Source organism: Lissotriton vulgaris, chromosome 7 (assembly GCF_964263255.1).
Source record: "Lissotriton vulgaris chromosome 7, aLisVul1.2, whole genome shotgun sequence".
Lineage (NCBI taxonomy): Eukaryota > Metazoa > Chordata > Amphibia > Caudata > Salamandridae > Lissotriton > Lissotriton vulgaris.
The window spans coordinates 1,703,724,698-1,703,741,361 of NC_141695.1; the positions used below are offsets into that span (position 1 = coordinate 1,703,724,698).

At 50.1% G+C, this 16,664-nt stretch overlaps 1 protein-coding gene across 2 annotated transcripts in view; it reads left to right on the forward strand.

Annotated features, from left to right (window-relative positions):
- The window catches only part of CABLES2 (Cdk5 and Abl enzyme substrate 2), a 143,990-nt gene that overhangs the window by 71,366 nt on the left and 55,960 nt on the right, over window positions 1-16,664 (forward strand). For both annotated transcript variants that reach the window (XM_086932848.1, XM_086932849.1), the window contains 2 exons: window positions 9,663-9,755; window positions 12,582-12,659. In XM_086932848.1, coding sequence (XP_086788974.1) covers window positions 9,663-9,755; window positions 12,582-12,659 — 171 coding nt within the window. The remainder of the gene's footprint in view (window positions 1-9,662; window positions 9,756-12,581; window positions 12,660-16,664) is intronic.

Sequence of the window (16,664 nt, forward strand, 5' to 3'; positions counted from 1 at the left end):
CTTCATGAGTAACCTAATAAATAAACACAGCCACCCAAGTTTAAGAGAAATTAGTAAGGACTGTCTTGGCATTGACTGACAGGAATTCCCCCTTCAGTTGCTCAAAGACCTCCATGCTTGAAATCGTAGGCAATTTGCTCTCGCTTGTGAAGCTTTCTCGGATCTCTGTATGGAGTTTGGCACAATCAACTATAGAAAACTAAAGAATGTTCTTATTATGATTATGAACATTACTGGCTTAGTTTTATCATGGTTTATATGAAAATAGAAATATCACGGAATACCCTTGTAATCCTGCTCTCAAATGGATCCCTGTCGATTCTTCTTCCCCTGGCTATCAGTCCATGGCTCTTGGTACGGCAGTGTCCCGTGGATGCACTGCTTCAGCCAGAAAAAAGATCTGTCCTATTCCAAGGTCTGCCACCGGAAGACCAAATGTGTCAGACTGAAATCCTAACAATATATCTCATTAAGACAGAATTCCTTAAACTTGATACTGTGGCTAGAAAACCTCCACTACGGTAGGTAGGTGCTAGCAGATCCATCAATCATTCAGGAGCCAAATCCCAAGTCTCCAAGCATAGAATCGTGTTTGGTCCAGAATACCAAGCACAATGAAAAGAGCCTCCATTTGTGACAAATGAAGATTTTCCTGCTGGCTCCAACATTCCGCATGAATGTGGGGAGGCAGATTTATCTGAATACCAATAAATTGTATGGCTGAGATACCCGCCACCCCCTCTCAACACAATCCCCAAGGATGGGAAACCGGAAACGGTTCTGAACTTTTGGAAGACGGGAGGGAGTGACCCTCCCGGCCGTATTTATTAAAATATGAAACAAAATTAAAACATTAAAATAACAGTTTCATATTAATGTACAATTTCATTTCCACATTGCGATGTTTGGCTAACCTTAACATATTCTCTAATACAAAGGTTCTCCTAGCCGATCTAACATCCTACAAAACATTTAACTTGAAATTGTACATCCTAACGTTTAAGGGCCAACGGCAAGGTCGTAACCGGTGTCAAGATCCCTAAACCAGACATATCCCCCTCACTTGTGAGGGGCGACCGCACAGAGGTGTACCTCAAGTGCATTTACCAATTTCCCTTGACTTGACAGGGGCCCCAATAAACTCGACGCCATTTAAAGGTCGTCCGAGGACTCGTGTGAGGTATCTAGAAGGTAGCGTAGACCCCCTCCCAAACCCCACACAACTTACCACATCTGCCGTCGCAGATGTCCTGGCCCCGGGAAATTCCCCAGGAGGGGGCTGTAGCCCCTCCTACCCAGGAAGGGGCCTTGACCGCCTTTCCTTTCCTTTCGGCGGCCCATCCTTAGAAGGGACCGCCTCCCCGTTGAGGGGCCAATGGCCACCTCCCTCGAGCGCTCCCATCCGTAATGGGTGACGCCCACCCATAGGGATCTTCCAATTACTGCTCACCGATCATGACCTTACCGCCCGACCAAAATAAATACGACAATTCTAACTAAATTACTAAATGACTAAATCACTAAAGACAATAACAATTACGACTTATTAAAAGGCATGATTACTGGTCAACACTAGTGCATAATTACTTTATTTGCAAAAACATACCACAATTTAACCATTCTTTATTGCATATTCAAAGTTATCACGATAATCATCACAACCTGCAAAAAATCAGCGTTACCACATCAAACTTTATTCAAAACCACTTGCTGTCTTCAGGGGCTGGTGGGTGGGTCAAAATTGGCTCTTCGTTCCGTCTCGAGCTCACGTGCAGCGAGGAGGTGCAGCTTCAGAGCACAGGAACAAGAGGATGCTTTCTTGGCTTGTTGCTCCTTTTATCCGTCTTCAGGGCGGGCGTAAAACCCGCCCCGCCTGCCCCGAAGGGCGTGGCCGGCCGCGTCAGTGTCTAGGCCAGCCCACTCCAGGGCGGGAAAAAGCGCGCCCCGGCTACGCCGCTTCGGGCATACCAGCCGAGACTCTCCTCCCGCCCAAGATGGCTTCCCGGGGGGATCGTGGTACTCCGCCATACGTTCGGGGGGACCGAATGGTCGCCCCTTTCCATATGGCTGAGATACCCGCCACCCCCTCTCAACACAATCCCCAAGGATGGGAAACCAGAAACGGTTCTGAACTTTTGGAAGACGGGAGGGAGTGACCCTCCCGGCCGTATTTATTAAAATATGAAACAAAATTAAAACATTAAAATAACAGTTTCATATTAATGTACAATTTCATTTCCACATTGCGATGTTTGGCTAACCATAACATATTCTCTAATACAAAGGTTCTCCTAGCCGATCTAACATCCTACAAAACATTTATCTTGAAATTGTACATCCTAACGTTTAAGGGCCAACGGCAAGGTCGTAACCGGTGTCAAGATCCCTAAACCAGACATATCCCCCTCACTTGTGAGGGGCGACCGCACAGAGGTGTACCTCAAGTGCATTTACCAATTTCCCTTGACTTGACGGGGGCCCCAATAAACTCGACGCCATTTAAAGGTCGTCCGAGGACTCGTGTGAGGTATCTAGATGGTAGCGTAGACCCCCTCCCAAACCCCACACAACTTACCACATCTGCCGTCGCAGATGTCCTGGCCCCGGGAAATTCCCCAGGAGGGGGCTGTAGCCCCTCCTACCCAGGAAGGGGCCTTGACCGCCTTTCCTTTCCTTTCGGCGGCCCATCCTTAGAAGGGACCGCCTCCCCGTTGAGGGGCCAATGGCCACCTCCCTCGAGCGCTCCCATCCGTAATGGGTGACGCCCACCCATAGGGATCTTCCAATTACTGCTCACCGATCATGACCTTACCGCCACAGGCCGGATAGTTGACCGGCTATCCGGACCCCCCACAACACTCCTGCCTAAAGGTCATGTCATAAAGTCCTTAGCCAAGCTATCAGGTCTCCTATGAGTAACTCGTTGCCCATCCGGGACAAATGAACACCATCCCCCAAATACATACTGTCCCCTTTAATACAACCATGCGAAATAGAATGCAGTGTACTTGAACGGAACAATCTACTCACTTTATTATTAATTTTCCTTACTGAATGATTCAGAGCAGAAACCGAAAGAGCCCCCCGCCACACTTTCCGTGGGATCATATGAGACCATGCAATTGTGCACCCTGGAACTCTTCTCGCTAACCAACTTACCGTGGAAAGCATCGCCTCAAGAAGAAGTCGTCTACCAGTGGTCACCAAATCATTGCCCCCAAGATGTACTATGACTACAGACGGCGGTGACCTCGTCCGCCCTAACAAACCCTCGAAAAATGATCGAAACTGGTCAATACAGAGCCCGCCCTTTCCGTAGAAGGACACACTGTACCTGTATTCCCCAGCCACGTGAATCATGTCACCTGCTTTGAATACGTCCGCGGCACGCCTCACGTATGAGTGGCCCACGACCCACACCTCCTTTTTCACAGCCGGTGATGTCTGACCGCTGGCCCGGTGTTGGGTCGACTGCACAGTCCGCCCCGCCTCGTAGGCTTGCGCAACTGAAAACCAAACAAAAACAAGAAGCGTGAGTACATCATTACAGCTTCACAACATGTGCAACCGCACATACCTTTTATAACAGTTCGAGGACCAACGCCCCACACGTTTTATTTGTTCGACATTCAGACCCCTGGCTGTAGCCTCTGTAGCAGCCCCTATCCGAAAGGAATGGGTCCCAAACTCGCCGGGGTTCAAGCCCGCGGCCGAAATCGACATCGCAAGCACCCGCTGAAACTGAAACCTCGTCAGTGGGGTGGCGTCAGCGTGTCTCAACAAGGTCCCCCCCATGATGCCACCCTTTGCGCTAAATATTCCTCTACGCAACCCACCGGGCACATGGACGACCCGGGAATCCTTTGTATGATGATGCAGTCCCCAATCGCACCCTGATCGGTCTTGGACCTGACCAACGAGACAGTCATTGTCTCCCCCCTGACCTGAACGTGCGCTCGGCACAGTCCCCCCATGGTATCCTGCTTGTTCTTTGCCACTAGTTCGCTTACCCGCATAGCCCCATGGAATGCTAGCACAAAAGCGGCACGGAATAACCTTGTTTCATACATGGATGAACATGTCGCAGGGAGTACAGATAACAACAGAGCCAACCTATCCAGACCTATCGGGCGCCTTGCATCTACTCTGCGACCCTCAAGGCGTTGCCACCCACGTAGCGCTTTTTGCACAACGAAAGACGCAGTCGGGTCCTGAATCCCATGAGCCTTTGCCATAAAGGAAATGGCGGCCCGATGCCTCTGGGCCGTAGCCACTGATTTGCCTGCCTGATGTAAGGACAGCAGAAAATCTACTACTAGTTCTTCCTGGCCCCAAAGCTCTGCCCTAGCAGCCCCCACAAAGGCCCAATAGGATCGGAACGCCCCTTCATATGCCTTCCTTGTCCTGGGTGCTAAACTCTCTCCCACGAGGTTCTGTAGTTCGGGGCACCGAGAGACCAGAGAGCTTCGGGAAAGGGTGCCGCCACCGGGTCCGCTGTGGGCAGAAAACCCCAGAAGGCCTGCATACGAAAACGAGAAAGCGCATCAGCCGCTTTATTCATTACCCCTGGCACATGTCTTGCCCTAAATAGCACGTTCAATTGCATACACAATAACACAATTTCTTTGAGCAATCTCAGAATCCATTTGCATCGTGCTGCCTGGCTATTGATACACTCAACCACGGTCATGTTATCAGACCAAAACACCACAGAGTGATCTCTGAACCCCTCAGGCCAAGTTTTCAGGGCCACAAGAATGGGAAACAGTTCAAGAAAGGCAATGTTACTTGTCAGCCCACACTCATGCCACCATAACGGTCATTTTTGAGCCGACCATCGTGTGCCGAATATGGCCCCAAAACCAATGCTCCCAGCTGAATCTGTCCACAGCCCCAGCTCCTCGGAGGATACGGCCGGTTTATTCCAGACAATTCGACCATTGAAATCCGCCAGAAATGCCAACCAAATGCGCATGTCCTGGCGAATCTCTGCCGATAGCCTCGTGCGGTGATGACCCTCCTTCAGGCCGACCATGGCCTGAGCGATCGAGCGGGAAAAGGGGCGGGCCATCGGCATTACTCTCAGGGCAAAATTCAGCTGGCCCACCAATTGTTGTAATTGATGCAGTCTGACCTTAGACTCACTAATACACGTTTCCAGGGATGCCCTGAATCTTAACACCTTTTCTCTTGGTAATCGAAAACAACCTTCCTCTGAATCGAGCTCGATCCCCAGGAACTCGAGGCAAGTCGAGGGACCCACAGTCTTACCTGGTGCCAATGGCACACCAAAATGCTTCATTAAGACACAAAATTCATTCAAAGCCTGTCCACATTCCGGATCCCCGGCCGCCCCCAGAAACAAAAAGTCATCGAGATAATGCATGACATGTTGAAAACCCGTCCTCTTTGTGAAGACCCACTGCAGAAAACAACTGAACTTTTCAAAATAGGCACAAGATATAGAGCAACCCATTGGCATACATCTGTCCATGTAATAGTGTCCCTGAAACATGAAACCAAGGAGACGCTGATCGTCTGGGTGTACCGGGAGCAACCGGAACGCTGACTCAATATCTGACTTCGCCATCAGCGCCCCGGGCCCTAGGCGATTCAACATGGCGACGGCCTCATCGAAAGATGCGTACCGCACCGAGCACACTTCCGGGTCTATCGCATCATTCACGGAAAGACCACGTGGGGCTGATAAATTATGTATCAGTCGGAACTCACCCGGGTCCTTCTTCGGGACCACCCCCAAAGGAGAACAAACAAAGTTAGCACACGGTGGCTCATCAAATGGACCGGCGACTCGACCTCGAGTAACCTCCTTCCCAATCTTTTCCTGTACCACGGTCGTATGTTGCAGGACCGACATTTGGTTTTTACATTTTGCTAAACCCTGAAACTCCCCCACTGGGATGCGGAAACCATATGAAAACCCGTTCCGCAACACCCCAGCGGAAGCATGATCCGGGTATTCGCTGAGCCAAGGAATCATTGCCATGGTATCAATCGGAGTAGGTAAAGGCACCCCTCGGACTATTTCAGACCTGTTTGGTGCCTCCTCTACCACCGTTATCACCCGTTTTGGCTCTGCACATGGACTCAGGATGGGATGACTGCCCACACCCTCCACATTCGTGTCTAAATTTGCACGACCCCTGGGGCCTCTTACATTTACCCCTGTTAAAGTTCCAACAAATCCCCTTTTTACCTGCGTTGCCGTTCGGCCTCGAGTGGTAGTCGTTACCTGTACCTGATCGAAAGGGTGTCCCAGCATATTGGCGTGAGGACTCACCCCCGCTACTCCCTACCAATGGTAACTTCAACATACCAGTACTCTCCATTTTTGACCACGAAACAGAATCGTAACAATCCCAAGTCAAGTTTTTGTCGTGTTCTTTCGCTTTTCTAAAAATATTATCGTAACAGAACCACTGATTGCCCCCATATGATACAGAATATTCCATGATCCGTGACTGATAAATAGGCAATTCGGACAGCAACTCGGGCCTACGTTCACCCATGATGGAGGTAAAAATTCCCCATGCCCTGCCCCAAGTGCCAATGTTTTCGTCAACCTTAAAGGCGGCCATCTTTGCGCGCCAAACACTCGGATGCATGAGCTCCTTTTGGCTCTTAACATGCTCCATCTCATAATGATCTGTAAGCAACGAGAAAATGTTTACATACTCATCTGCCCACATCTTTTCCTTAATAGCCAGAGGGACATGCTGACCCAACTTTTCCCTTCGTGAGGGTGCAGACTCATCCCTCGCAATCGGCAATGGCCGCTTACCTGAACCGGAAGCTGCGTCTGCCGCTGGACCTGCTCCTGTCGATTTTCCACCCGCCGGAGACGGCGTGATAACTGGCGATGGTGCCTTCGCCGCCTCCCTATTTTCCCGCAGTTGCTTCATCAACACCCGTGCGTCGTCAGCCGTGGCGCCCTCGCCATTTTTCCCCAACCACGCTGCCAATTGTGCTGCCAACTCGGGCGGCATATCCTCCCCGGACACGGGAGTGACCACCACGGGAATCGGATTCCCCTCTGTCGGCACCGGAGTTGGCCCTTCGAGTGGGGTATCGGGAACCGGGATGTCTCCCCCAGCTGCCCCCCGTCTGGGCCTCTTGCCCTTCCCTCCTGGAGCGGCTCCTGCCAAAGGTCGTTTCGGTCCCCCTTCCCCGTCTCTAGCCGCCATCCGCTTCTTTAGATCGGTTACCTCTTTCATGAGCATACGGAGCATCTGGTCGGTAGTAACTCGCTTTCCGACTTTCTTAGGCATTCTCAAACAGAGTATCTGTAAGACAAAAAAGAAAGATTACCACGCTCAAAATTGGCTCTTCGTTCCGTCTCGAGCTCACGTGCAGCGAGGAGGTGCAGCTTCAGAGCACAGGAACAAGAGGATGCTTTCTTGGCTTGTTGCTCCTTTTATCTGTCTTCAGGGCGGGCGTAAAACCCGCCCCCGCCTGCCCCGAAGGGCGTGGCCGGCCGCGTCAGTGTCTAGGCCAGCCCACTCCAGGGCGGGAAAAAGCGCGCCCCGGCTACGCCGCTTCGGGCATACCAGCCGAGACTCGCCTCCCGCCCAAGATGGCTTCCCGGGGGGATCGTGGTACTCCGCCATACGTTCGGGGGGACCGAATGGTCGCCCCTTTCCAATTGCGTTGTTCAATGCACAGTTGCTTTGGAGATCCCTTGCTCCCACTGCAGTAATCCAGAATTGATTGAAATAATACCTGTGCACGGGGTACAAAGTAAAAAAAAAAAAAAAACATACTCCTACTTTATACATGGTTTTGTACTAGGAATATCTTCCATGCATCCAATGTCTCTCGAGGAGAGCAAATCTGCTAACTGGTCAAAAGCAGCATGACCCTGGCCAATTCTCACAATGTAAGGAATTCAATTTAAATACGTTCGTATTGGATTGACATAAATTCCCACCGAACCATACATTCAGCTACATTTACATACTTCAGAACCTTATGCCAACATTAACCATTTATTTTGTTAACCCCTTGCGTGCGGGGCGTATTTTCCGCCACTTGCTGACTCCGCCTTGCGCGGGCGGAGTCATGACGGAATGGTTCCGTCATCAGCACAGCTCAACCGATGCTGATGACGGAACCGTTCTGTCATCAGCACGCAAGGGGTTAAATACATTTATCTTAAATCCTGAATCAATTCAGTCATTTTTTTATTCCAAGACTAATTCTAACCTTGAATATTACAGATTTAAAGTGAAATATTAAACTAATATTATTGTAACATTAAATTAACCTTAATTAAATTATTTTGAATTAGTTATATTAATACTAACCATAGTCCTATTCAAAGGTTGTTTTGATAACCTTGATTCTAGATTACATGAACGATCAATTTGTTTTCCTGATGCTTTAAACAAACGGATGGTATAACCCTGTTTTTGCAGATAAAGTAAAGGTGCATTTGAAGCACATGGCGGCTGAAGTAAAGGGCAAAAATAAAAGGTTTGGCACAGGAAATGACTGAGTGGAAAGTAAAGATTAGTATCTGAGGAAGAATACGTGAGGTGATCTTTCACCCCTCGTATTTGAAAGGAAAAGGTCATAGCCCAAAGGGGAAGTATACATAACATAGCCAAAAGGGGAAGTGATTACATAAGAAATGGCATGGAAGAGATGTGTAGAAAGGGCAAGTTAAATTTGAGGGCAAAGACACAGTGAGGGTGTAGTAATCCTGGTAGGATCTCCAAAAAGGACAAGAATATTTGAGCGATCACATGGGGGGGGACCTATGGGACCTGGCAGTGTTTCAGGCACTTTGTTGTTTCTTAAGTAGATTTGCACTATACCAATAACTCTACATACATATATACAAAGGACTGTTATAATATGAATGACAAACCTGGATGAAAAAGTAGGTTGTTCTCCTTTTACACATCGCTGATATCGTATTCTGGCAGCCTCAACGTCTGAAATCTAAAGATGGGCTGGAGGTAGGTCTATGAAAGGAGGATTGAGCATTCAACTCTAGTTTTAATGGAAACGAGCAGGGCTTTCGCAGCAAAGCAGACCCTGTCCAGTTCAATGCCAGCACACAAGAATAGGTGGAAGAATGCAGCCAAACAGTTAGAATTAGGTAAGAGATTAAGTTTGCACTGAGCTGAGGCAAGAGGTGATTGACAGTCTCAAACCAATGGCAAAGAGGCTTGTCCAAGAAAGCCAGTGGTTCAAATGAGCCCGCTGTACGAATAGTGTTAGCAATAGATCTACTTGACAGATACACTGTCTAACCCCTAACCTAAAAAGGGAAAATTACAATGGTGGCAAACATTGCTGTTTCTTCAGGTTATAAACCCAGTATACGAACTAGAGGTTGCACAAGACAAGGGTAGACCTCAAGTGTAGCATTGAAAAATATTTTTACAAATAAAAGATATTTAATGCACCTATTGAATTTCTGCAGATGTAACGCATACAAAATATTTAAGGCAAAGAGGATCAATAGTACTAAGTGAGTCTTTTGTCAAAGTAGACCAGGAAATTCGATTTGGTGGGCATGCACACTTGTACTGGTTCTGTAATTATTTTCTGGCGAAAGATAATATCACATTCTACATGTTGAACGTGTTTGTGGTTATTCCTGAAGCTGAAACCCCATTTTGTTGGAATTTTAGGTCGATACATTTGTCGGGATCTCCACGTCACAAAGGGTTGAAAAAAGTTCACTTCATCAAAAACATGAGGCAGTACGACACCAGGAGCAGCAGGTAATATGTTGTTTCAAAAATTTTACATGTCTTTTCTACACTGTGCTTCTCTACCACAGCCCTTGGTTCTCACTCATGATGTTCATCAGCCAGTGTTTTCATTGGTATCCTGGCTTTCTTGTTCCGAATATACTCCTTGTCTGCAGATCCCTCGGCTCCACAGTTTACACAATCTTCCTGACTACTTATAGGACACCTGCTTATCCTCTTTCCTACTGCTTGTGGTTTCCCTGAACCCCTATGGGGTTATCCCTGATCTCTTGCTACTTTTGCACATTCTCTACTCTGCCACTCCTTGCTCCTGTTTTTCCTCAAAGCATACGGGCCTTTTCAGATCCACCCAAACCTACATCAGTTTTTTTTGTAGTGTGTAGGACCTGGAAAACATCATCCTCGTACCTTCACTGAACTTGTCCCGCCTACCTTTTTTCTACATGCACTTGGTAGACATTTTACCTTTGACTTTTTACCTTTTAATAGGATTTCTTTGCTACCCCTTTAACCAGGATGCCCTATTCTGATCAACATAATGTGACTAATGTTAATGTTTTCAGAGTTTATTATGTACTCATTTGCAAGGACTTGTAGTTCTCTGGTTAGTATTGATGTTTTCCTTACTGATCCAGGAATACCTAATGGGCTCTGTGTTCATTATTGTAAAGCCTTCACATTGATAGCCAAAGTAGTGAGTGAGCCCCACACTGGTCGAGTTATATCCCAAGACCTGAACACAGATGTCAAATTTCACAGTATCCTGACACCTTTTGATGCGGTGTAGTTCAAAGTAGGAAATGTTGGTGTTTTCTCCTGCTTATTGGTATTTGTTTTATCGTTTGTGTAAGAACTTCAATGAACAGGTTGGATTGGAGCTACCTTTAAAGTTGGCCATAGCCTTGTGCGTAGGACTCCTGGTGATTGGTATACAGCACAAAATATGTTCTGTTTGGGCACCATGATGATAACTTTGGAAGAATGAGTGTGGGTTGGCCTTGCAGAGAATTGAATTTGAACTGTCGAACAGCAGGTCACCCTACTCGTCAGCAGCGAGGGCTTAACTTGCTTCTTTCTCCTGCTTGCTACCCCAGTGCGATTACAGCGCGTTTGAAATGTCCACCATGGTTCTTCCCTGACCCTCGGCTCAGCAGTCTCTCGTATCACAATTCCCTTACAGTTTTATGGGACAGAAAATAGGGCCAGGCACCAAAATAAAAGTGGCCCACCATTTGCAAATGGGATAGTAAAAAACTAAAAAGTGTTACACATTTGTAGAAGACCCCACTGTGACTTCTGCATGTGCATGGGCTCTCACAACAAAGGTGTGAACACCCTACCCAGCCAGTTATCCGCTGCCAGCATTTCAAGGGGAATTATGCAGTGAGCATCCATTGGTTCTGCATTTAGCGCTAGTATGACTAGACGGTTGGAATTGAAGAGTGGGTAACTTCTGGAAGGTATGCGAGTGCCAGTTATTGTGAGTTAACTGGCAGTTGATTTTTTTTTAAAATTTTGTAAAAAAAAAAAACATTATGTAGAGTTGCACCACTGGTCTACGCACACCTAATGATTTATTGCAGCTCCTTCCATACCATATGAGATCCCAACTCTTGATGCATTGTGGGCCAAGTGTAGCCTACCTTTGTGTGCACAGTGGAGTATGGCACTACTCAGCCCACTCAATGTATAAAGATGCTCACAACATAAGATCACAAATCCGGCTCCTCACCACATTACAAGCCCATCCCAGCCACAAAACCATCTCACACAGACTATCCCATCTGGCACTTACAGATTGCCCTGTAGGCCAGTCAGCCCTGGCTCCTGGGGGATATCAGACTGGTTCAGTTTGCATAAATACAGCGTGCAACAGTGTAGAAGGCTCCTGTGGCTCTTTTGTTGCAGAATGCAGAGTTGGAAGTCTGATGGCGCTCTTGCATGGAGCAGTGGGGTTTTTAAAAGTGTTGAGGCCTAAGTTTTTCTTATGAACCTGCTACCAGAGACGCCTGATGCATTATACGAATACTAGGGTTCCCAATACCAAGGTTCGTGGGTCTTGATCGCACCTTATGTCTTTCTTCCACCACCATAAACTTTGTTTCTCGCTTTTGCAGGTTCTTTCTCTATCATTGTTTTATACATTTATGTTCTCCTTTTTTCCACCATCTTTTTCTGCCTTTCTCTCTTCCTCCCTATCAAACACTGATGAGACAAATAAGTGCTGGTGCCAAAAGAATCAGTGCCGAAGACCACCATCTGCAACCACTGGCACAAATGAAGCACTGATGCAGGGTACTTAGTGATACCCTAGATTCTCGTATGGTGTTCACTGAAACTCCTGAGGATGAGGTGGTGGCCCTAAAGCACTCTGGCCGTGTTATTCCTTAATACTGTGCACAGAGAGGGCCGGTAGCCCTCTGGTAGTAGTTGGCCAGATGCGTTGAACTTGGAACGAGTGGCCTCTGGCGCTTTGTGTAGAGTGGTCTGCAGCACTCTGTGGTGGTGGGGCAACCAGTAAGGTAGTGTGAGGGAGCCCATTGGTACTCAACCCAAGGCAACCAGTCCCGCACAGACTCCAGCCAGCCATTACAGGTAAGTCACCCCTGTATGTAGGATTGAAAATGTTTTCACAAAAGAACAGACAGCTGAACATCCATGAAAGGAAGACCAACTATAACGGTAGTTCTATATATTGGGTGGATTTTTTACTTTAGTTTGGTACAGTCCTGAATAACCCTTTACACACCGTACCAAGCCTGCGATCCATTTTTTATGCGTTTAGCCTTTGTGTCTGGTATTAATTCTATTTTTGCTCCCCATTGTGTCTTGCAGGATTGTTCTTATTTGTGCCAAAAGATCGTTATGTGCAGCGTTTTCTATCCTGCCCTATGGGGAAAGTGTGCGCATCGTGTGAGTAATTCATACATTTTTTAGTAATCCAAACAAGGTAACATGTTTGTAACATTATTGTAATGCTTTGTTTCATTGCATCCTTTTGAAACGTTATAATGCTCCTGGGCAGCCATGATGTGGTTACAGGGTCTCCCATAGGGTAGTGAGCACTCCTAGGCAGGAGGCGACTCAAAGGTTCGAAGTAGATGTCGGTCAGGGGATACAAGTGGATAATGCAGTCAATCTGTTAATTCAGCAGTGAACCTCTCAGGCCGTGGATTCAGGCAGTCATGGAATCTTATGGAGTATCATGTACTGAAAGATCAGCGTCTGCAAAACTACACATTTCACAGTATCACAAATGTTAATATTTGCTTGTAGTTGGGGGGGTAGAGAGCTCTTCTGGAAGAATGAGTGCCGAGTACAAGGTCATGGCTACATCGTTGTGTCTGACATTTGTTTCTTGGATTTAATTTTATGCCACTAAATGACCGATATTCAATAACAACTTGGCTACATGCGTTACAATCAACAGCCCCAATGCAGTGGGTTCTTCTCTAGAAGTGGTCATGATGATCCCACAGATCCCTTTGTGGGGAGTTAAACATAAGGATCCAGAGGGGCGTGGCCAAGATGGCGGGGTGAGCGGACGCTTCCTCCCGTAGCTCCTCCGGCCCGGCTCAGCTCGAGCCCCCTTTCTTACGCTTCTCTCCCCCCGCTGATGCTCAGCGAGTTAGAGGAGTGTGCCGGAGTACTTGGCGCACACATTGATGTCACTTTGGCCCTAATCGCCCCGGAGGAAGCACTTCGAAAGTTTGGTCAAAGATCGAGGCACGGAGGAGAGCCTGGGAGGCGGAGCGAATTGCAGTGCTGTCCAGACGCCTCGGCTGGGCCTGGTGCTGAAAACTGACGATCCGGAGGGGATCGGATCCCGCCGCGTACCGGAGGATAGCGGAGCCCTACGGGCGGGGTCTTGGTGACACGGACGATTTTGGATTTGAGATTTGCGCCTTGGCCCCCCGACTAGCGACGGCGACACACTGCGCTGTGCAGGCCCCGGCCCCGTGCGGACTTTCTTTGATCGCTGTATTCCGAGGGGACGCCGGCGGTGTCGCCAGCCCGGGCCGCTCTACCTGGCCCCGCCCTGCCGCCATCTTGTCCCCGAAGGGCTGGTGTTGGTGGCCTCCGTCGGTGCCTTTGGCTGGCGGGCGCTTGCTGTCGCCTCCGCTACTGAACTAACTTCCTGTGGGACGTGCTGAAGGGAGACCCCTGCTTTGGCTTCCGATCGCTGCCCTGGCCGGGCGCCGCGACTGGTAGTGCCCGGACCGGACCGCCATTTTGTCGCTTGTGGCGCAGCACCCTTGATGCGGAGCGGTCCCCACATCTGGCGCCCACCGGCGACTGGGCAGCTCTGAGGCGGCCGGACCTGAGCCCGCTCGTCCACTGCAGCGACTGCGATGACTGGGAGGGGCGGCTCGAGGAAGGGGACCGCACCCTGCCGGATATGCTTGGCAGGGCCCAGCAGCTGCGGGACAGAACACAGCCGTCGCCGGGATCCTCCCGGGCCTCGGCGGATGCGGCTGGGGGCGAGCCGCCGGTCACGAGGTCCTTTATGGAGGAACTGTTTAGCTCCCTCCAGGAAGACTTTCAAACGCTGAAGAGAGAAGTGGCCAGTGAGGTCCGTGAAGTACGCAGGGAGGTGGAGGGCCTTGGCGAGCGAGTTGAAACAGTAGAGGCGGCGGGCCAGCGCCGGGATGACGAGATAGTCCATCTTCAACAGGATGTTCTCCGCCTCCGGGAGCAATGTGTCGAGCTCCAGGCCCACTCTGAAGACCTTGAGAACAGGTCCCGGCGGAACAACATCCGGGTGCGTGGTGTCCCATCCGCGGACGAGGGGACCGACTTGGTGGCCTATCTACAGGACCTGTTCCGAGAGATCCTGGGGGAAGAAGCAGACTTCCCTGTCGGCATTGACAGAGCGCATAGGGTTGGTCGACAGCGCCAGTCATCGGCGCACCCTCCGGACATTTTGGCATTCTTGCCCGATTTCCCGCTGAAAGAACGCATCATGGCGGAGGCCCGAAAGAAGCAGCCTATAACTTTCAGGGAGCGGCCTGTAGCGCTCTACCAAGATCTGTCCGCCATCACGCTGCAGAAGCGCAGGTCCTTCAGGATCGCCACTGACTTTCTGCGCGAACAAGAGACGCCTTATTCCTGGGGACACCCTTTCCGTCTGATCTTTAGGTGGAACGGGGTGCTGCACCAACTACGCTCCCTACAAGACATCTGTGGGGTACTGGGGCTCACGGCCACAGAGAAGGACGGAGCTACACCGTCGTGGAGACGCCCAGAGAGACGGAGCCGACGGAGGTCAACGAGGAGACAGTCGCCAGCGAGTGCAGGTCGTCCTGATTCCCCTACTATCAGGGCGGACATGGCTGATGCTTTGAGGGCGGAGGCCAGGGACTTGGCCGACTCCAATGGCGTGGTCATGACGGCCTAAATTCACTCCGGGGGGAGAGATTCTTAGCCTCTACGATGCTGGGTTGGGGGTCGGGGGGGGCGGCTGGAGGTGAGTGGCTGAACGTCCACTTTGCTGTTTTCTACGGACTTGCCCGTTTTGGGGCTTGACTGAGACAATGGGGTGTTTAAATTTGTTTTTGGCTAGTTGCCATGAGTGTGCTTTGGGAGGGTGTAAGGGTTGTTTTGTTGTTGGGGGGGGGTCCCGTCCGATGTTGTCCATGCCCACGCTTGGCCTGTCCTGGCCTTTCCCGCGCGCCTGCCCCATGCGCCCCGCCCGCTGATCCCTTGCCTGCTACATAGCGCTTCTGATCCCCGGGAGGAATGCCATCCTTAAAGGTAGTGACCCTTAATGTTAAGGGTCTGAATAACCCCGTGAAGCGAAGGGCGATACTATCATTGCTGGAGGGGACGCAGGCGGATATATGCCTCTTGCAGGAGACCCATTTGCTGCCCATGGATTGCCATAGGCTGCGCTCTGGCAAGTTCCCCACTCAGTTCTTCTCCTCAGCGGCGAACAAGACTGCGGGAGTAGCCATTCTTTTAGCGAGCTCCTTTCGAGGCGAGGTTCTGTACAAGTATGCCGAACACAAGGGGAGGCTCCTTGCATATCGCATGCGACTAGGGGGAATAGCTTTTACGGTTGGCTCAGTTTATAGCCCGAATGATCACCCGGATCGTTTCTTAGACTCAGTATTGGTAGACGTCACTGCCTCTCCCGACCGCCATGTTATCATGGGGGGGGACCTTAATATTGTTTTCGACTCTGCTATGGACAGGTCGGCGCAGCGCTCCCCGCAGACGGGGGAACTTTCCCGCGCGGTGAAGGATCGGATTGTGGAGATGGATTTGCACGACCTCTGGCGCTCAATGCACCCCACTGATAGGGACTACTCCTACTTTTCCCATGCGCACCGCACTTACTCGCGGCTGGATTACCTCCTGGTGACTGGACCGCTGTGCACTGCCGCCACAGCGGCGGACATTGGGGTCCTGTCTCTGTCCGACCATGCGCCAGTTTCCGGCGTTTTCAAGTGGCCGGGGGCCTCTCCCTCTCGGGGGACGTGGCGTCTTCGCGATACCCTTTTACATAAGAAGTCTGTTGTGAAGCGCATAGGGGAGGTCATTCAGGATTATCTGATTCACAATGGCAACTCCGACACATCCCGAGCAACGCAGTGGGCAGCTTTGAAAGCGGTCCTCCGGGGGGAATTTATTTCCACCTCTTCAGCCAAAAATAAGGAACGGCAACGTAAGAGGGACGAACTGACCGCGCAGGTCCGGGAGCTTGAGCAGGTCCATCGCCGCACAGGGGCTCCGAGAGTTTGGAGGCAATTGAAAGCGGCGAGGAAGCTCCTGTCGGCACTGGATCTTGACAGGGCGGAGTATGCCGCTTTACGCCTGAAGCATGCCTTTTACTCAGGGGGGGGACAAGTGTGGTATGCTCCTGGCCCACCGGCTCCGGGTCGCACAGCAGCGTAGTGTCGTGAAGGAACTGGTGGG